Source organism: Alnus glutinosa, chromosome 4 (assembly GCF_958979055.1).
Source record: "Alnus glutinosa chromosome 4, dhAlnGlut1.1, whole genome shotgun sequence".
Classification (NCBI taxonomy): Eukaryota; Viridiplantae; Streptophyta; class Magnoliopsida; order Fagales; family Betulaceae; genus Alnus; species Alnus glutinosa.
In genome coordinates this window covers 5,583,935-5,605,302 of record NC_084889.1, presented here as the reverse complement: position 1 = coordinate 5,605,302, position 21,368 = coordinate 5,583,935, and the positions used below count along the sequence as shown (strand labels likewise).

General features: G+C 35.0%; 3 protein-coding genes across 5 annotated transcripts; 2 read left to right on the top strand and 1 right to left on the bottom strand.

Annotated features, from left to right (window-relative positions):
* The first annotated feature begins 1,437 nt into the window (after window positions 1-1,437).
* LOC133867421 (L-type lectin-domain containing receptor kinase S.6) lies at window positions 1,438-3,563 on the top strand. The gene has a single exon (XM_062304184.1). It carries the CDS (start codon window positions 1,449-1,451, stop codon window positions 3,492-3,494), a length of 2,046 nt encoding a protein of 681 aa, XP_062160168.1. The 5' UTR covers window positions 1,438-1,448; the 3' UTR covers window positions 3,495-3,563.
* A 3,677-nt stretch (window positions 3,564-7,240) lies between these two features.
* On the top strand, window positions 7,241-12,007 carry LOC133866932 (uncharacterized). Of its 3 annotated transcripts, XM_062303594.1 has the most exons (7): window positions 7,241-7,406; window positions 8,754-8,819; window positions 9,365-9,450; window positions 10,039-10,785; window positions 10,878-11,096; window positions 11,183-11,307; window positions 11,438-12,007. In XM_062303594.1, the coding sequence occupies exons 1-7, from the start codon at window positions 7,404-7,406 to the stop codon at window positions 11,635-11,637; spliced, it is 1,446 nt and encodes a 481-aa protein (XP_062159578.1). In that variant the 5' UTR covers window positions 7,241-7,403; the 3' UTR covers window positions 11,638-12,007. The 3 variants fall into 3 exon arrangements, with proteins under 3 accessions (XP_062159578.1, XP_062159580.1, XP_062159579.1); XM_062303596.1 differs by lacking the exon at window positions 8,754-8,819 and having other exon boundaries at window positions 7,242-7,406; XM_062303595.1 differs by lacking the exons at window positions 7,241-7,406; window positions 8,754-8,819 and adding an exon at window positions 8,878-9,158.
* Window positions 12,008-19,252: 7,245 nt separating this feature from the next.
* On the bottom strand, window positions 19,253-20,331 carry LOC133865339 (protein MKS1-like). The gene has a single exon (XM_062301730.1). It carries the CDS (start codon window positions 20,312-20,314, stop codon window positions 19,541-19,543), a length of 774 nt encoding a protein of 257 aa, XP_062157714.1. The 5' UTR covers window positions 20,315-20,331; the 3' UTR covers window positions 19,253-19,540.
* Window positions 20,332-21,368: the final 1,037 nt, after the last annotated feature.

Below are 21,368 nucleotides of genomic sequence, written 5' to 3'. Positions count from 1 at the left end.
TTTAGACGTTACTTTTGTTTTTGTTTTTAGTTTTTTTTTCTCAAAAATAATATAGCTTTTAAAATTATTACTTAATCTAAATTCAATAATAATTTATCACAAGTTGGTGATTTTAAAAGCCACATGAAAGTAAAAGGAAAGAATTTCACTTAAGGGTATTAAAATTTCACTATTTTTTAAAGAAGGTATGTGAACTTCAAAACGTCTCAATTTATAGTATTTATTTTTCAGAAAGCATCAGAAAAGGGTATTCCGTTAGGATTTTTTGTTAAATCTTGTCGAAATTTTCAAAATACCCCATTTTTTTTTAGGAAAAAAATTGCTAGGATTTAAGTGTTAATGAGAATTTAATGGAATTTGTAAAAATAAAAATCAAGTTTTTTTTTTTAATTTTTTTTTATAGAAATTTTGTTTGTCACACTCTACTTAGACTCTTACATCAACGGTTGAGATTAGCAGTAGCTTACAGAGTTTTTTGCTCGTGAGTGGTGATGTGGAAGATAGTAAATTGGACTAGTTGGATGTAATTCAATTGAGCTCAGTTGTAACTGATTGGGCTAAAGTAGATAAGAGTGTTGGGCTTTCTTTGTATAAATAGTCTAGCCCTTTACTTTGTTTGAATTGCAAATTTTTGTGTTAGTTTGTAGATCATTGTAGAATAGGAGGCCGCCAAGCACCTGGAATGACTATATTCAATACACCAATGTTCATCAATTACATTTCTTTACTCATTTGTATCATTCGATCATCAATCCAATTCATTCCATTTCACTTCATTCACAAATATGATCCATAAACAAATTTCACAATAAGTCTGTTACAGAAAATCCCGATCCTAGGTCAAATACCGATTCTAAAAATACCTATATTTTCCTTTCTTTTTTTTCTTTCTTTTTTTAAAAAAAAAAAATTACAAAAACACATACACATTGTGAATAATTTGACTTCCAACACCATAACGATACCGATATCAATGATTCAATGTCTTGGCATGATCAGGACCGAACCATCCAACACACATATATTGTGGATAATTTGACTTCCAACACCATAACGATAGTGATATCAATGATTCAATGTCTTGGCATGATTAGGACCATCCTTAGGACCATCCAACACTAGGAGTCTAAGATTGACTTGAGTGTCTGCAAAGTAGACCTTTCGCAAAGAACCAGATATGGAACCGCAATCACCCTTTCTTCCTTTTGATCGATTAACGAATTCGGTTTGTTTTCCCTCCCAATTCTCTGGTTCACTCTTAAGACTAACGAAATGGAAACGACTTTTTAAACGTCCAAGAGAATCAAGACTGACTGACTCAACTCAACCAAAGATACAATACCATGTTATCAAACAGGCAAGAAAATGCAACTACTCCAACGCTTTAATCTCCGTTTCTCTCGTTAGAAATCTCTACCCCTTCCTGGCTTCCTGTATGCAACGCTAGAATGCGTTCTCTTTTGCTCTTCTGGGTCCATTTCTTTCTCTTCTTTAACTTCATTTTCCCCTCCCTTTCTGGCCCGTTCTTTCCAGAAAAGAATCTCACCCTCTTTGGTGACGCCTACTTCAGCAACAATGCCATTAGTCTCACCCAAGAACTCAGCTGCCTCTCTTCTTCTTCTTCTTCTTCTTCTGCGGTTGGAAGAGCTTTCTATCTCTACCCAATTCGTTTTCTTGATTCTACGACCAACTCCACCGCTTCTTTCTCCTGCCGTTTCTCCTTCTCCATCATACCTTCTTCACACTGTCCTTCCGGGGATGGGATTGCGTTTTTGATAACTTCTAATGCCGAATCTTTCAGCGCTTCTCGTGGCTATATGGGTCTTCCGGAGCAGGCCTTATACGCGCAAGACCCGTTTTTCGCTGTGGAATTTGATACGAGTTATGATCCTTCGCTTGGCGACATCAATGGGAATCACGTAGGTATCGATGTCAGCACCATCATATCAGTCGCTTCGGTTGATGTATTTTCCAGGGGGATTGATTTGAAAAGCGGGAGGCAGATTACGGCTTGGATTGAGTACGAAGATGACATGAAAATGATCCGGGTGTGGGTCGGGTACTCGCACATTAGACCTCCAAGTCCGATTCTTGTTACCCAGATTGACCTCTCAAACCAATTCAAGGAGTTCATGCATATTGGGTTCTCTGCTTCTAATGGCCAGGGCGCTTCAATTCATGTTATTGATCATTGGCAATTCAAAACTTTTGGGTCTCTCTCCTCAGTGATTCCGACGGATACGGTCGAAGGAGGGGACTGTTTCATATGCTTTTCGGAGGAACCAAGCAGCTCTACTGATGATTATGAAAGAAGAAAGAAGGTAGAAGAAATAGCCTTTGGATTGGGGGGATTAGGTGCATTTGTCTTCTCCGCATTTGCAATTTTCGCTGTAATCTGTTTTTTCTTGATAAAGAATAGAGTTAATGTCGGAAAGCGCAAAGGAGGCCTAACTTGTAAAGTTCAAACGAATAGAGTACCGGGAAGGTTGTCACTTGCAGAGATAAAATCAGCTACAATGGCGTTTAATCCAAACAGAATTGTTGGGGAAGGGGCATCAGCTACGGTTTATAAAGGGTCTCTTCCATCGGGGCAAGAGGTTGCTGTTAAAAGGTTTGAGAGAGCCAATAGGAATAGGATGGATTGTATGCGCAATCCTTTCACCACCGAGTTTGCAACGATGGTTGGTTGCTTAAGGCACAAGAATTTGGTTCAGCTTCAAGGATGGTGCTGCGAGAGAAATGAGCTTGTCCTGGTTTATGAGTACTTGCCCAAAGGAAGCCTCAACAAAGTTCTCCACAAACATTCAAATTCAGAAATTGTTCTGTCATGGAAGCAAAGACTTAGTATAGTTCTTGGCGTTGCATCTGCTCTTACGTATCTTCATGAAGAATGCGAGAGGCAAATAATCCACAGAGATGTCAAGACTTGCAACATAATGCTTGACGCCGAGTTCAACGCAAAACTGGGAGATTTTGGTTTGGCAGAAGTCTACGAACACAGTTCTGTTACAAGAGACGCTACTATACCTGCAGGAACTATGGGATACCTTGCTCCTGAATATGTCTATTCCGGTGTTCCGACCAAGAAAACCGATGTCTACAGCTTTGGTGTGGTGGTATTAGAGGTAGCAACAGGGAGAAAACCCGTTGATGATGGTGGAAAAGTGGTTGTTGATTTCGTTTGGGACTTGTGGGGGAAGGGGAAACTACTTGAGGCTGCTGACCGCAGATTGATGGGAAAGTTTGATGCGGTCGAGATGGAGAGGATGCTACTGGTGGGTCTTTCGTGTGCGCACCCAGACCACGAGAAGAGGCCGCCGGTGAAGGAAGCTGCGAGGATGCTTAGAGGCGAAGCACCGCTTCCATTGTTGCCGGCGAGGAAACCAAGAGTTGGGATTCGACCTGTTTTGCCTGAGGATTCTTCTGCTGAAGATTCTCAGAGTCCAGATGACCTGCCGTGGATGACCCCTAAGAGCCATCTTAGCAAGGATTAATTAGCTTAATCAGAGAAGGCCATGAGACTTCAAATTTGAAGTGTATGATTTCTTTGTTGGTATTCTTTAGCAACACAGAGAACACAACACTAGCTATCACTATTGTGTATTTTTAAGATTTTCTACGAGTCCATTTAATTTGTTTCCCTTTTCACAAGGACAAGTTAAAATTATTATGCAATTTTACTCTGCTAGATTAAGCCTATTTTTAAGATTAACCTTTTTAAAACCTCTCCTCACTTATACAAACCCAATCTGGTATTAGGAAAATCACATAATATTAAGGAAAAATGAGTGGTAATAAAGATATACTATATGGTAATTCCTTTGAAGTTTCCGAAAGTAGCAAGGGTTTCTTCCTATTTTTTAAAGGAAATATTGTTAAATTGGTTCATATGATTATTTTGTAACAAATAAATCTCTAAGGTTTCAAAATGGAATCATAAATCCCTATGGTATGCCTCTATAACAAAATAGAGAAATGATTCTTCACCACCTAAATATACAACTTTTCACTATCTTACCTATGTGGCAAGGTGGTCCCCCACTACTTTTTGAGTTTTTTTTTATTTTTTAAAAATAAATTAAGGTGAGGGACCACCTTGCCACATAGACAATGTGGTAAAAAGTTGTATATTTAAGTGGTAGTGAATCATTACTCAACGAAATAACCCCTCCATACAAATTCTAACAATTTTTTTTTTACCGAATTCTTTTGAAATTGTAAATTTACCCTTTAAAAAATTATAGAAAACAAGTTTAGGATGGTCGGCCACCCCAAAATTGATCGTTAGAGGTGGTTAAAGTCCTTGAGAATGATTGGTCACTCTCATAATCAACCAAAGGGGGAAATTGAATTACCCCAATAGCTTTTGGTGTAGTTCAGCCACTCCTATAATCGGCAAGAGGGGGTAGAACTACCTCTATGGCTTCTCCCATGATATTTGTATAATAAAACATAATTTGATTTTGTAATCCCAGACTGAGGACTTTGTTTTTGCTTCTATTTATAATAATCTATACAATAGATGCATGTCAATTTTGAATTACAAAAGCTAAGAGCCTCATCTTTAAATAAGTTGTTACAAATGTTTAAAATACAACCCAACCATTTGAATCTTGAGATATTGTTATATTCTGCAATCTTAGACTTGGTTAAACCAAATCCTAATACTGCATCAATAATTTATAACCACTCGAAGGACATGGCAAATATTTGAAAAAAGAACTTTAAAAGCAATAAAAGAAGTGGTTCAACCATGTAGTGCATCAGAGTCTCATCGTTGCCCATAATCGAGCAGAGCAATGGATCAAGTCGCACATTTTGTTACTTAAGAGTTATTTATGCTTTGATTCATCTTATTTGCTTTAGTTAAATATATACAATATAAAGATTTTAGACAAGCTGTAAGAGATGCTTGTTGATTAGTTACTAAGCAAAACTTTAGTTTATGTATTTTTTTTTAATCATTTCTTTCTATTATCTCTCTTTTTGCTACATTCATTTCTGTATTTTTTTTTTATTTTTTTATTTTATCTTGGTGGTTTAAGAAAAATAGAGAATGTAATAAAAAAAAAATTGGTTGGAGTTTGTAAGTGAAAAATAGGTATGGTAGAAAATGATGCTTTTTGATTAGCTTAGATGCATAACATTGCTGGAAATACTCTTAGAAGTTAAAAGCAACCCAGAAGGGAAATTACTCGAAGATCAAGAAAGTAAAGGGTGAAAAAAGAAAGCCTATTTGGAACAAACGAAGAATCATTTCAAATAGAAATAGAGGATATATGCTCTTCATCTCAATGATATTCTTCTAAAATTTAGATAATAAGTTCAACCAACATTTCTACAAAATTTTGTCTCATACTCGAGAAGCCGCACAGCAGGATCATCATCATCCGATCCTCACAGTTGGATATCTAGATGTTCAAAAAATAATTTTTATGTAATCGTTCAATTGATTAGAAACATGAATTTCTCATTCCATAAGCAAACCCAGTATAATGCCAAGCAAAAATGGATGGTCACAGTATATTAGAAAAATGAATTTCTCATATGGGAATGTCATTAATCCTATAAATAAATAAGCCTATTAAACTCATAAAGAGAGCATTTTCATTTGGGCCATTCGGTTAGCTAAATGTTATTTTGTCTAGTCGGAATGTTAAAAATGAGAGTTAAAAGCCATATCCAGTTTAATAATTCGGAAAAATATTTGGTAAGATGTTAATCGTGCTCAAAAAAATTGGCGAGTACTATTCACTCGCCTACTCGCCAAGTGTAAAAACAAAGTGTTTTTAAAATTTTAATCTCTAACATTATCTCTTTTCTAAGTAAAAAATAAAGAAATTATTAAGAGATAATAATTAAATAGAATAGTAAAAATAGATAATTAAAATAGAAATTCGTATGTAATTGCTTTTAAAAAAATGAATTGTTAAATAAAAAAAATACAATTATTTTTAATTAAAATGAAGTGCAAATTTGTTGAACGAACTTATTCAAAAGAAAAGCAGAAGACAAGTATAATTGCAATGGGGTCCACTTTACACGTAAACTACATCTATCTTCCACGTGGAAGATAGCATATAACCTGATTATCAATCAAACTTTACGGTAATATATGATCTGATGATTGAACTGAGGCAGTTAATTCTGATGACAAGACTACAGACCATGGACAATGCACTTACACCATATCTAGGCCGCAACCTTTTCGGTTAGAGCTATATTCAAACCGAGTATTAAATGTTCAAGTTTGTTTCATTTAATATTATTTCGACATGAATCGAGTTCAAGCTTATTATTGAGTAATATATTCTGTTTAAGCTTGACTCATTTAATTTTATGAGTAATGATTGAACACCACCCAAAGATACAACTTTTCACAATCTTGCCTATGTGGCAAGATGGTACCATACCTTAATTTATTTTTAAAAAATAAAAAAAAACTTAAAAAGTAGTGAGGGATCACCTTATCACATAAACAAGGTGGTGAAAAGTTGTATTTTTGGGTGGTGTTCAATCATTACTCTAATTTTATTTCAAATACGAATCGAGTTCGAGCCTATTACAAACTTTTCAATTAACTTATTTATTATATAAGTTTATACAAGCTTATGTGAACCAAACTGAGTTTATACAAGTATATTTTGTTTAATATTTGAATATATTATTATGTTCACGATCGACTCATTTATTATTCAAACCGAAATTAAATTAAATTTAACCTAGCCGAATTTATGGGCAACTGAACTCATCTTACACCCGTAGTCCCGTATACAGCTGAACGCGATAATCACACCTATTCTTCATCCAACGAACTAAAACAAAATCAGATACTACGGGCAGATTTTTTGCAGGAATCGACTCGATTTTACAGATCCTCTCTTTGACGTCCAATTACTGAGGCACTTGATTAATGGTCTGTTTGGGTGTTGAATTTTTTAGAATTATTCTATTTCATTGCATGAATTTCATAATTTGAATTTGTGAGATAAAATTTTAAAAAAATTAAATTAAATATGATTTGTTTTTTAGAAAACCAGAATCGAATAATTCCATACCCAAACAAACCGAGGCTTCCAAGTTCCAATAAATTCCAGATAAGTTAAGTTTACATTAATGGCCGGATGGGCTGGGTATTAAATTCGGGGCCTGAAAATTGTATATGTTGCGGAAGCCCACGCTTGAACTTCAACTGGGTACAGTTTGCAAAACGAGGGTCGAACAGGTTTTCGGGATTTCGAGTTTGGATTCAAGTGGAGAGAGTGCATAGGTTGTCTCTTCTTCTTGAATCTTGGGTTTAAGCACCGAGTCTGAAACCCTTCCTCTCTCTGACGTCACTTTCTCTGTTTCTTTCTCTGACGTCACTTTCTCGAGAAAATTAACTTTTACAATTACTCTCCACTATGGTTAGTTTTTCCACTTCAGTCTCGATTTTTTCCGTTGTTTCTCTTCGTTACTGTGTGTTAATTTTCCATTTCCTTTTTAAATTTACACAATGGGTTGGCCGTATGCTTCCATGTGTGCTTAATCTCTAAAATCCTTTAGTATATTTGGGATGGAAGAGCTTTCTGTTTATACCCTGCAAGTATGGCAAATATGCGACATTCTCTGAACAAGTTTTTTAAGCATTATGTGGAAATATTTTTTTATTCATCCAAAAAAAAAAAAAAAATATTTGTTATATGTGCAGGGGAAATATGTGCCATTCTCTGAACAAGTTTTTTAAGCATTATTGTGGCCAATTAAAACACAATCTCCATTGGCTTCTAGGTTTCGGGCTTCTTGGAAGGCCTCCTAGGTTTGGGGCTCCACCGTTTTTCCTTTTGAACCACACTTGTTCTGAGTGTGTTTGCTCGGAATTTATTGTAGAATTTGGGGTTTCCATTCGTGTTATTGCAATGATCTTTCTTGAAAATTTTGTTCACCTAAGCTTGAAAAAATTGAGCTTGGTGATTTTTCATGTTATAACCCCATAGATAAATGTGACAAAAATCTTGATTTACTTGCAGAGTATTTTGGTAGAACAGTGTAACCCAATAGTCAGGTTTATGTTTTGGATTTTTATTAGCCAAGCCTATCTTACAATTTCAAGATTCATTTTGGAGCTAAGGATCATAGATACTGCTCTGCAGTTGAGCAAAAGTGTCGCTGTATGTGGTGGTTATATCATTGGATATGTTAGATAAATACAGCTCAGGTAGCCTTACTAGTTTCAACCTGTGACCTTACGCGCCACCACTTGGTTATAGTATTGGATGGTATGGTCAACCTCAATACCAGACACATACGTGGCTCTCTCTCTTATGATACTTCTAAAGTATTTTTTGTTAAACAAGATATGTTGGCATTTTATGGTCAGTGCTGAATGAAGCATTTGCCATTTTAGCTGCTCATATTTTGTCCCAAACCCTTGTCTGGATGACTGAGTTTAACAGTGTATAGTGAAAGACATTGCTTCCTTCATGCTCTACTTTGATAGCGTTGGATGGTAAGCATTAGATGTTGAAGCAGCAGTGTGTAATGGTTCATAAACTACGTTCGTATCTCAGGTCCTCAACATTTTGTTGTTTGATGTGGTTTGTGTCTTTTTGTTGAACCTGTTCTTATTTCAGTTTTTACTGGCCTTTGCAAGTAGTCTTTTGGGCTTGAAGTTTTATCAGAAGATTTGCTTCTTTGGGAGCGCTATTTGAATATTTTGTTAATGAAGTCAAATCGTTTCTAAATACTGCATTTTTGCTGAAATCCCTTTGTAGCTCTTTGATGTTTTTCTTTTGAGCTTGCCGGAGCTTGCTTTGTTAATCATGAAGCACATTATGGTGGTGAGTACTTTAGAATCGTTGCAAAGTTGATCCAGTTTAAGATCAAATAAAATCAATTTTTTATGGGTAAATTTTACATTTCTGTAAATATATGAATTAGAAATGGAAGTGTTGGTATTTTACTTCCAACATATGAAACTCTATTGATTGAATAGGTAATCTATAATTTTGTTGTTTACTTCATCTTTCCAAATAGCAGATTAGAAAGAAAAAGAGGGGCGGGGGGAATTGAGGACATTTGCTTCCTTGGGACATTCATATAGCAAAGCTCCATCTATTCTTTGCTTCCACATCATATTTTCTTACGAGGTTTTCTTGTGGTTATTCATGCATAAGCATGTATGTACCTACTTGATTTTACATTTGTTAAGGTAGTTGATTCTAGATTTCCTTATCCTTGACAAGGCAATATATTTAGGGTGGGTTGTAATGATGCATGTCTTTGGTGTGGATTTTGGGACCAAGTCTGTGTTGATGTATATATGTTACCGGTTCATAGATATATGACAAACAGGCTGCAATAAATGTGTGTTTTGTTGTTGCAGGTGACTATTTGTCAGAAATGTGGTGACAATGGGTGGGATGTTGCTTTGATCTACTGTGACAATTGTCAGGTTTATGCTGAGCATCGGTATGAATTATTTATAACATGTCTTTGTGGTGGTATGCATTGGAAATGTGTGTGTCTAAGTCTATCTGGGAGTCTACCTCTTTACGGCATGTTAACACGAGTAGACAGAGGTGCGGATGCTGTTTATTCGAATGCCCTGTGGACATGATATAAGTGTTTCATTTCCATGGTATTAATTGTTGGAACACAGAAGGATAACTAAAACGACACTCCAAGATTGAAGTTGTGCCGCTCCTTAAATTCATTCTTTTATGAGTAATGTTACACATCATCCCCTTGTCCTCTTTTTATCCTCCCAAAATTGATGTGGCTCTTAAAATCACCATTGGATCAAAATTCAATGGTAATCTATCATAAATCTAATGGTAATTTTAAGAGCCACATCAATTTTGGGGTGACAAAAGGAGGACAAAGGGATGATGTGTAGTATTACTCTTCTTTTATTAGTTTAACTCATTTCAATTGCTATGAAAAAACTTCTTTGCCTGAATTGCATGTTAGAAGGAACACATTTCATATTGTGGTCATAATTGTTCTACTGGAAATGGGCTGTTTTTTACTCTTGCCTTCTCATTTTTGTTTCCCCAGGTATTGCTTGGATGTACTGCCCAACACATTTCATGAATATGTTACTTGGTTTTGTGTGGATTGTGAACCAAAAGTTGGAAAAAAGCTATCTACTATCGACAAAGCTACCTTTCTCCCTTCTGCAATAAGTCATCCTATAAATTCAAAAAATGTGCAAGCAACCCAATCTAGAATAGGATTTAAGAAAAAGATTTGTTCCCAAAGATTGAAGAATAGCAAGAAGGTTAAAAAGAAGAAAATAAAGGTCACCACTGACTCTTTGGCTAAAGCGACCATGGAAATATGTGAAAATAGGCCTTCCCTTCAACTTAATGAGACACATTGTGGTAAGATATTTGAAAAGGATCAGAAGCTTGGACAGGATTTGAGACTAGTACTTACAGATGACACCAATTCCAATGACGAGGTTGGATATCTTAACCATTCGCTTCAATTGTGTGAGATGCACTGTGGTGAGAATTGTGAAGGTCAGAAGCTTGGGCAAGAGGCGGGAGTGGATCTGAAAGATGGGGCCAATTTGGAGGAAGTGGCTGAATCTGTTACCCCTTCTCTTCGATGCAGTGAGATGCGTAATGATGAGAATTGTGAAAAACTTCAGAAGCTTAGACTGGATCTGAAAGATAAAACTAATGCTGATGTAGAAGCTGAATCTGTTAAAACCTCCCACATAGCTATGCGGGACCCTTCCAACATCTTAGAACACAAATGTCATGTCCGTTCACAGCCTATCATTGATCGTATCTGGAGGTACTCAATTCCCCCTGAATTTATTGTCAAGTTTATACTTGCACGTGATGCTGCTGGCTGTAAACTTGTGTGCTGGATTTTCTTATTGACAGGGGAAGTTTATCCATCTGCAATAAACGTTTTGGCACTGTTGGCCTTGTAGCTCATTTGTCTAACTTAGCGTGCCCTAAAGTCTTCGAGGAGGCGAAATTGATACCAGGTTTGCTTTCTGCAGAATTGCTTTGTAGGTCTGGTGTGTGGCCAAAAGGTTTTGGGGAGAGGGGTCCAACTGATCAGAGTATCGCTCTTTATTTCTTTCCGGAAAATGAAAGGTGATGATGGTTTGGTCAATGTTTTATCAGCTTCCTCTCATATTTCCCATCAGGCTCCTCTAGATGGTAATGTTACATTGTTACAGTGACGAAAAAGCTTTTCAGATCCTGGTGGATAGCATGATTGGCCAAGACCTTGCCCTGAGATCCGTGGTGCAAAATGCAGAGCTTTTGGTTTTCTCTTCTAAATTACTGCCTCCGAAATATTGGAGTGAGCCCTATTGTCTTTGTTTTAATCTTGAAAAGCTATCTTGACTCTATTTTATCGAACATCAGTTTTTATCTTCTTTTTTGTTTTTCTGCATAAAGTTGAACTAGTTCTTGAATTAATTGTTTTGTAGGATTTCAGGCAAAATTTTATTTGTGGGGAGTTTTTAGGAAAAAGCAAGCTGTGTGTGTAAAAAATGCAGCGGTCTGTGAAGTGGAGGAAAACCTTACAGGTGCCAAAACCTGGGATCGGAGGGCTCCTGTTCGTCCTTTAAGCAACAGCGGTAGTTATGGTTCTAGCTCACTATATTCTATCCGCGCTCCAGTGTTTTGATTTTGTTCATCAGAACTTGTATAGTGTTTGGGGTTTCTCTCTTTCTATCCTCCTCCTCCCCCTCCCCCTCCCCCTCCCCCCTCTCCCCTGGTCTCTTTTGTTTTTCTTTTATCTTGTTCTATTTTTGTAGGTGAGGTGGGGTGTGATTGCCAAAAAAAAGTAGTCACTTAGCCTGACAATGCTGATTTTGAGAACTCTTCAGGGAACAGGGACATGCATATGGAACAGGAATTGGCAAGTAGAAAATCCTCCAGTGTCCTAGTCATTTAGGCAATTTTTGGCTTGGATAAGATGCTTTGAAGGTTCTCATTTTTCTGACTAACACATACTGGCAAAACAAATAAATAAGGCCCTAGAGCATCTCCAACAACAGATTAGGTAAATCCATCCTAATAGGTATTTTTAGCTAATCTCACCCAATTTTCATCTCTAATAAATTAGGTTCAGAAGAGGTAGAATGCATTTTTTGCTAAAGTGAATAGCAATATATTGCTTTTTACTGTAGCACACTATAAGAATAAAATATTGTTTTTCTTGTTGGAGAAAGAGGTATCGGGTCGTGTGCTCTCTATATTTTTATTTTTATCTTTGTTCTTAAAATATTGAAAAATAATATTAAAAGAAAGTAGAGAGTCTAATAAAGAATTTGTTAGCGTTTGTATTGAAAAATTAATAGTTAAAATAGAAAAATATGTATTTTGAAATAGTTAAAATAGCTAGTATTGCAAGAGATGCTCTTAGGAACGAACGAACACGCGAAAAATGAGTTTAATTTGCTTTGTTTGTTTTGGTTATTGGAAATAGATTTATGTCCTAAATCATACATTTTGTTACAGCAAATTATGAAACTTTTCATTATATGTGAGGTCAAACACGCTAAAATTATATATATCAACCAGTTTAAAGAATCTTCAGTTTACCAAGTGTCTACCTTTCTTTTCTTTTTTAGGGTTGAAAATTTCCTGCAATTTGTTGATTATAGTTGATGTTTTTGTTAATTAAGGGCCTTTTTTTTATTTAGGTTTTAAAAAGAGTTTTCAGTTTTTTTTCGAATCAATTTTCAAGAAACAGTTGAAGTCAAATGTGTTTTGCCCTTTTTTTAGCAAATAGAATCCAGGATTTCTGAAAGGTTATTTTATCAGGTTTCAAGAAAAGTTGAAAGCCTTTTTATGTTTTTTTTTTTCTTTTTTTTTTTTTCTCGAGAAAATATTACTTTTCAAGAGCAATAGCATTTCGAAAAATGGGCCCTTGCTTTCTAAATTCTTTCTTTTTAATTTTTGTTAAACTGGTAATTCATGTGGTAAAGTTTTCTACCTTTTGACTATTTTCATCGTGACAAGATTCTCGTGTTTCGCACCACCTATAGAATAATAGAATCCCGGATAAATGTATGCTCGAGGACAATTAAAGAAAGCAAAAGTTAAAACCTATTAATTGGATCTTTTCAGAACTAGATTCCAAGAATTTATTGGATTCTTCTCAATGAATTTTGAAAAAGAAACTATGGATGCATACAATCAATCGCATGATTTTTGTTGTTCTTGGGATCGGAGGAGTATATCAGAATTTTTTCAAATTATTTATTCGAATTTGAGAGAATTTAGATAAATAATTGTGAGAGACTATTAATAGGACATACCTGACCGGATAAGTAGTTGGATAGACTAATTTTTATTTGGTCATGTGGATTCCATAAGTGGTTTTCATAAATGAATAACTTTAATAAGCCAGTGGCAAAAAGTAAGAGGTTTTTTTTTTTTTTTTTTTTCAATGAAAGATTGACATTTCAACATTAAACAAGAAAAGTAAATATTAGTAAAACTTAACAAAACACTGAATCTTAACCTTCATTTTCACTCTTTTAGTCTTTAAAAAAAAAAAAAAACCCAAAACAAAAAACCATCACAGTCAAGAAGTTGCAGGGCCAATGCCATTGCCCTATGTAGAATTTTTTTTTAAATTCAGACAAATAATTTGAGAGAATTCTAATATCAAAGGAGTCACGGCCACGCACTTGCATTTTGATAAAGAGAAATCAGACTTTCTTTTTGCCGTTCTATTTTCTTGGAAGAAAGAAAGAATGGAGACAACTTGCAGACGGCATACCCCACCTGGGCCTTAACTTATTTTAGGAGTAAGATAGGTATCAATTGTAGGTCAAGTCAAGATAGGAATAGATGTTAGGTCAAATCTTATTACAAGATTTCTTCTCCTTTAAATTTGCTTGTTTGTTGAAGAGTGCCTCTCCCCAATATGAGATGGGTTGTCGCTTTTTGCTGCAAGTCAAAGCTAAGCCAATGGTGTAATTTTGACAGCTGATGACCCCCATTTATTTATTTTTCTGAGTCAGTGGCGAACAACAAGAAACAAAAGAAACAAAATAACAAAATAAAACAACAAGACCAACTAAGGAGGATTAATATCACTAAAGTGAAGAGTATTTATAGTAATCTTACCAAATTTTACTAGTCAAAATAGTTAAAAATTATTTTTTTTAAAAAAAAAAATTCTGGTTAGCCATTTTTTTAAAGCACTCTCAACAGCCTCACTATTTTAACTATTCACTATCACTATTCTATTTAAATAATACTTTTTTCAGATTTCTTTATTATTTCTCTATTTTATCTTTTTTGAATGCTTATATTTTTCTAACGGTCATATTTTTTAATATTTGTCTTGTTCTAACAGTGACGGTGGGGTCGACAGTGTCGTGGTGATGAGCACAGCGATGCTGTGCGTGAGAGTTGGGAGAAGAAAATAGGAGGAAGAAAGGAAAAAAGTGGTGTTGTGCTGAGACTAATTAGTATGAGAAAGAAAGGAAATAAAAAAAAAGAAAAGAAAAGAAAAAGAAAAAGAAATGACATTTTTTTTTTTTATTTTTTTTTAATGAATTGGTGAGTACTTTTCACTCACAAATTTTTTTTGGTTAAACTGGTGAGACTGCTATGAATAATTTTTTGATGTTTTCACCACATTGTCTCACCAAAATACTATTTTGATGAGGCTACTTAAGAATGGTCTCGGAGACAACCACCACCGTGAGAAAGAGATACAATGAAAACACTTTCACTTTGGTCAGTAGAGGCGGCCCATATAAATAGATTGTGCGTATATATTCTAATAGGGTTAATAAACTTTACAGAAAAACAATTAAGAAGACGACGACGACCCTCGGTTAGCAAAACAGATAACAAATGAATGGAAATTCTTCACTTCATGGCCTTAGCACTATGCAGTGTCTCTAAAAGGAACATGACTAGAAAATCTATGAAGTCTGGCCTGGACAATAAAATCCAGCCTGTCCCAACCAAAATCCAACTTTTGCTTTCAATGATTACTTCTAAAGAACGAATTAAATAAATTTTATTTTTTTGAAAAAAAATAAAAAAAACTAAATTACAATATGATCTTTAGTGGGCAGCTGGTTTTTCCTTCCTGATTAACGTGTTCATATCTAACTACTCCCATGTTGCTTTAGAAAAAAGAAAATTATAAAAAAAGACAAGTGATTGAGCATTAATTATTATACTAAATATATTGACTTTGCAACCCCCCAAGTGCTGGTGTTCATACAGCGTACGTACCCGATTACTTAAGAGCAATATTTATCCTTACCTTCTAGATTGTAATTGGGCAAGTAAAAAGGTTGTCGTCGTCAACATGAAAAAGCTAGCCACGTTGTTTTACTAAAATGAAAGAATTGAATGGATCGATCTTTCACATTTCTTGTGAAATTAACTAGTGATTTACATCTTTGCAAAGTCCATGCATTTGGCACCTGGAGCTAAAGTCAAGGTGGGTAAAACTAAAGGAGCAAAGGTAGCAGCCGGATGACTATATATATACATATATATACATATTTAAGCACTTCCCGTTCCAGCTGTGTTTGGTTGAATGTGAATGCGAAGACAGAAGCTTCGTGCGACCCTCGCGTGTCAACGTTGGCTCGAGTGACGCTACGACAATTTTGACAGATAATAATTTTATAATTTTACTTTCAAAGTTGAGGTCTTAAAATCTATTTAAGCACAATAAAGTTGGTTTCGCCGCCCAATTTTTATTGTTATTCAGTTTATTCAATAAGAAACGCTCTTGAGAGCTTTTTCCCTTTATGTTCTTATTGTTAAGTTTTGTATTTGTGCTGTCAATTTCAAGTGTCAAAACATGGGGGTTTTGGGTTGTATTTAGTAGTACTTGAGTTAGGGTTAAGTCTAGTTTAGGAATTCAAGTTTTATGAATATAGTTCAGAAAGATTAATCAGAGTAAAACTGTCGTATCTTTTGATTCTAACATAAGATGAAGGCAAGTTTGGTGACATTAAAAAGCTGATTCGTAGGTCTAGTATTTTGTATTTTACGAAAAATTTTCCCATTCCAATGCATTGTGGCCATTAAGTCATAAGTTTTTTAAATGTATATAAACATAACCTAAATAAAGACAAAATACCATCTTAGAAATCTCCTAATAATGGCCCAACATGACACATACGGTTTAATTAGACACAAATTAAATTGTTTGGTAATTTATTCCAAATAAGGAATCATTTGTGGAATTATAATTGGAATTTATTTCTTCTTCCTTGATGGGAGAAATAAATACGGTAAAGTTCTAATTGAGGGTTCGTGACCTACTCAATAAATAAAGAGCATGCGTATTCTATCTAAAAAAAATGTGTTATCAGACATAAAGTAGAAGACACCCCTCTCTCTAAAATTTGTTCAGGTATTTGTTGTTGAGGCTCTTTATTTTGCTTGAACAAATATTTTAAGTCCGTAGCAAAAATGCGTTATTTCGCTTGAACAAATATTTTATGTCCAGGTAGTTGTGTCCATAAATACAAAATTTCTAGAGAATGTTAAGCCTAGTAGAATTGTTTATCCTCAAAGGAAAAACATTTAGGAAGCACAAAAGTTGATTGAATCGCCTTCAGATAAATGACGTTTTATTGTGTTTAGGAAAAGTCAAATTGATTGCATTGAACCACAATTAGTTACATATATATCATCCAACTCATGAAGAATAGGTTAAGGACGAACCTTCTCGAACTTTGCAAAAAATATAAAGGAAGTAGGATTAAGAAGATCCTCGAGCATAAGGAGACTAACAATTCTTAGTGATATGTTACATACCTCAAATAGTCTGATGTCAGAACTAAGGATGATTCAAGCTCGTTTTCACAAGACATGAGTGGAGATAAATCCACATTATGGTTCAATGCCATAAAGGAAGAGATGGAATCCATAGTTAAAAATCAGTTCTAGGATCTCGTTGGCTTACCAAAAGGAGTTGTAGCTATAGGCTACAAATGGGTTTACAAAACTAAAATGGATGCTTCTTGTAAAGTTAAACGATACAAATCTAGACTTATAGCCAATGATTTTACTCAAAAGGAAAGTGTTGACTATCATGAACATTCTCTCAAGTTTCTAAGAAGATTTATTTAGGATAATTATGGTATTAGTAGCTTATTTTGATATAGAGCTGCATCAAAATAAATATGAAAACAACTTTTTTGAAAGTGGATCTTGAAAATGGGGTTTACATGACACAGTCCGAAGGTTTTGATGATAAAAGTCAAAAGACTTGCAAATTAAGAAAATATATTTATAGGCTAAAACAAGCATCTTGTCAGTGATATATAAAATTTTACAATGTTATTATCCCATATGATTTTATTGAGAACCTTGTTGATTAGTGTATATACCTTAAGGTTATTGAGAGTAAATTAAGTTATTTTTTCTAGTCCTATATGTAGATAATATTTTGCTTGCAAACAATGATTTGGGTTTGCCACATACAGTTCCTCTCATGAAACTTTGAAATTCAGGATTTGGGTGAAGTATCTTATGTCATTGATATAGAAATTCACATAGACTGAAAAATAAAGAATATTAAGACTATCTCAGATGGCTTACATTGAAAAGTTTTGGTAAGATTCAAAATGAAGAATTGTGCACCTTTAGTAGCACCTAGCTACCATTAAGGGGATAAATTCAGTAAAGATCAATGTCCTCGAAATGCATTGGAACACGAGCTGACAAAAAGTATTACATATGCATCTGTAGTAGGCAGTCTAATATATGCACATATCTATACTAGACTTGACATTGGACTGGCAATACGACTATTAGGTCGATATCAAAGCAACCCAGGTTTAGAACATTGGAGATTTGCAAATATAACTAGTCTTGCGTTTTAACGCTATTATTCATGTGTAGTATTCCTTATGTAATGTGGAACATTCCAAGAATAAATTGGAATTATTAAGTTATGGTCATTATTGAAGTACATAACACAATAAGAAATTTATGTGTCATGACGGCCAAATGAAAGAATGTTAGAAATCTCCTAATAATTAAAGTGTGGCCCACATGCCACATACGGTTTAATTAGACACAAATTAAGGTGTTCGGTAATTTATTCCAAATAAGTATTCCTTGTATTCCAATGATTCCATCTATAAGGCATTATTAAGTATAGGCTAAAAGATACATCTTTTAAATTTTATTTAGGTATTTGTTGCTAAGGTTATCTGTTTCGCTTAAACAAATATGAGTGGAGGTAATTTTAAATTTTTCGTTGCGAATTATACTATATTATTATTTATGGGAAAAATACACTTTACTCTCAAGAACTACTACCACTTTTTCATTTACGCCACCAAACTTAAAAAAATGGCATTTTGATACGTCGAACTACCATCTTCCGTTAAAAAAGCCACTCCATCAGTGTTAAGCGTTAAAATTGATGGAAAAGTGATTATGTGTCCAACGTGTGACTTGCACACATAATCACTTTTCCGTCTTTGTTCCCATAATACCTCTAATTTTATTTTTTAAACTACCATATATAATTCCCCCCATTATAATTATATATAAATAAATTGTGGGGATGGCCGGTTAATTGAGCACCCCCATTTTCTATTTTTGGAAGGTGGCCGAACCACCCTCCTTTTTTATTGGAGGTTGTGAGATGGTTTGGCCACCTCCTTCTTCTTCTTCTTTCTTTATTTTTTGGATTTTTTTTTTTTTAAAGAAAATATGGTATTTTAAGAACAAAGACAGAAAAGTGGTCACATCATGCCGAAGTGACCACTTTTCTAATCAATTTTAACATCCAACGTTGATGGAGTAGTCTTTTTGACAATTGGTGATAGTTTGATATATCTATATTCTAGTTTTTAAAGTTTTGTGACTTAAATAAAAAAGTAGCAATAATTTGGATGGCTAAAGTTTATTTTCCCCTAATTTTATATACTATATATCATACCATTATACCAACCTTCCTCCAACAATGCATGGTGGTTGGCAGCATGTCTTGCTTCCACAAGGTCAAACTCCGAAAAGAGATGGTGCAGAGAGAAGAGAAAAAAGTAATGAGTTTTTCGGGGATTTTTTTTTTTTGGGAAATAAGGTTGGATTAATTTCATCCTCAACAACATTACTGTTTCCACATCAAAATGTGGCATTTAAATTAACTTTCTAACAATATGGTAATTAAATAATTAGGAGGCAAGTCTAAAATTTGTGGAAAAAAAGAAAGCATGTAAAGAGAGAAATTAAGAAATGTGAATGGTACAAATTACAAGCCACAAGCTAGAAATGACAAGAAAATGGAACCAGAAAAGAGAAGGATTCTTTCTAAAAGAAAAGAAAAGAGAAGGATGAATATCATATGATGAGATATTTATGATGAATGGCCCACCAAATTAAAACGTGAACAGAACAAGCAGACAGTGTCATTAAGAAGTTTGCAACTACATATTTCTGGCCGCCACCGGAATCCACTTTAGTCCACCCTATCTATCATCTCTCTTCGATCACCATTGAAGCTAATTAAACCCAAAAAAGACCGCTATATCTCTCTCCGTTCTCAGAACAAAAAACAAGAAACCCACCGACAATCAAATATAGTCAAAGAAATTGTTGAATAAGTCTATGGATGGAGTAGTAGGGGAAGTCATGTAAATAAAGTTTGAAGGGCTAGGCATGAAACTACCTTCTACATGATTATTCTTGCTGCCGTGAAACACAGGGCTTAGATCATGAAAGAAGCTGCTAAGCGGCCCAGGATCAGACGAGGGAGAGAAAAAGTTGGATGGGATTGGAGGAAGTAAAGCTGGCCCCGGTGACAATATCCCCGGAAATTGACCCATCGTCTCAACCCCATGAGAAATCTCTATCCCTCCCACACCGCCGCCGCCGCCATGCTGTAGTTTCTTCCCTTCAGGAGACCTAGCCTTCTCTATCGTCGCATAGCGAGCTGCGGGCGATATTGCACCGCTTTTATAGTCGTTTGAAGGATTAATATTGGTAGACGGGTCGATTGATGAGGAAGAGGATGATGACAAGCCGGTTAGGCGTTGAACTAGAGTCATGAACTCACGGGGGCTGGTGTGAATTATCTTCGGCGAGACCGTGTAGATTATGACCGGCGGGCGATGCTGATGGGGTTGTGGATGTGATGGCTGTTGCTGCGGCGCCAGCGGCGGTTTCTTGATCTTGTGGGAATCTTTGTGTACTCTGAGAGGCGTGGGGCGGCGGCCTTGGAGCTCTCTTCTCGGCGATTTCCCTGCAGGAAAGTCTGAGAAGTCCATGCTGTATTTGGAAGCCGGGCAGTTGAAAGAGAGAGAGGAAAGATATTGAGGGAATGATCGTGGTGATAATTTTGAAGGCATTATTGTTCTAGTTTTTAATATAAGGATAGGTTATATAGAGCTGACAAGAAATATTTAAGGAGAGCAAGTCAATGGAGTAGAGGGATTAATCAATTAAACATATTATATATATATATATATATATATATATATAAAAAACAAAGAGAGATCAAATATAGTAAAACTTGGCCACTTGTGGGTGATGATAGTGTAGAATTGGTATATAATGGCCGGTTTCGTGGTGGTATGGATGTTTGAACTTGTCTGAACTGTTGCGTGTGTATATACTTTGAAGGGGTCATGTACCACGTACGTCAGAGAGGGAGATCATGACGTAGCATCTCCAAATAATCATATAAATGAATTAAGTATCTAATTAATTAACTCTAATTGTATATATGGTCAACATACATAACTGAATAATTAATATTGTATACATTTTTAAGTAACCTAGTTAGCTAGCTATATATTATGGACCGAATCTTATGGTGTGAGCATCATAGCAGAGCCGTACGAGGACTCATTAAGCTAGGGGCGTATAAGCGAAGCGGTTATAATTAACCGCTTTTAAACCGCTAACCGCATAACTGTATAATCACTAATCGCCTAGGTGGAAGCAGTTAGCGATTATAGAATTTGCAAAAAGTGGTTAATAACCGCTAACTGCCTTCCCCTATATATATATATATATAATGTTTTGGTTTTTGATTTGTTTGTGTTCTGGATTTGTATTTTTTTTTTTAATAAATATTTTGGATTTGTATTTAGATTTGTTAATTTTGTACCAAAAGGCAAAATGTCCAAAAATTATTAAAGTCTTTTTTGGAAAAATTAAAATCCGGTCCAAAACCGGCTCAAAACCCAAATTGAAAAGCGGTTTTAAAATCGTCAGTTATAAACACAATAACCGCTAACCGACGGTTATAAAAATAACCACATCTGCCTTGGTGGTTAGCGATTTTAGTAAAAAATTGCAAGTTATAACTGTTTGTATATCCCTACATTAATTAAGCTACTCAATCTTGGCCTTTTTTTTTTTTTTTTTTTTTTTGTGAGGAGCTGTGGTCTGTGGAAT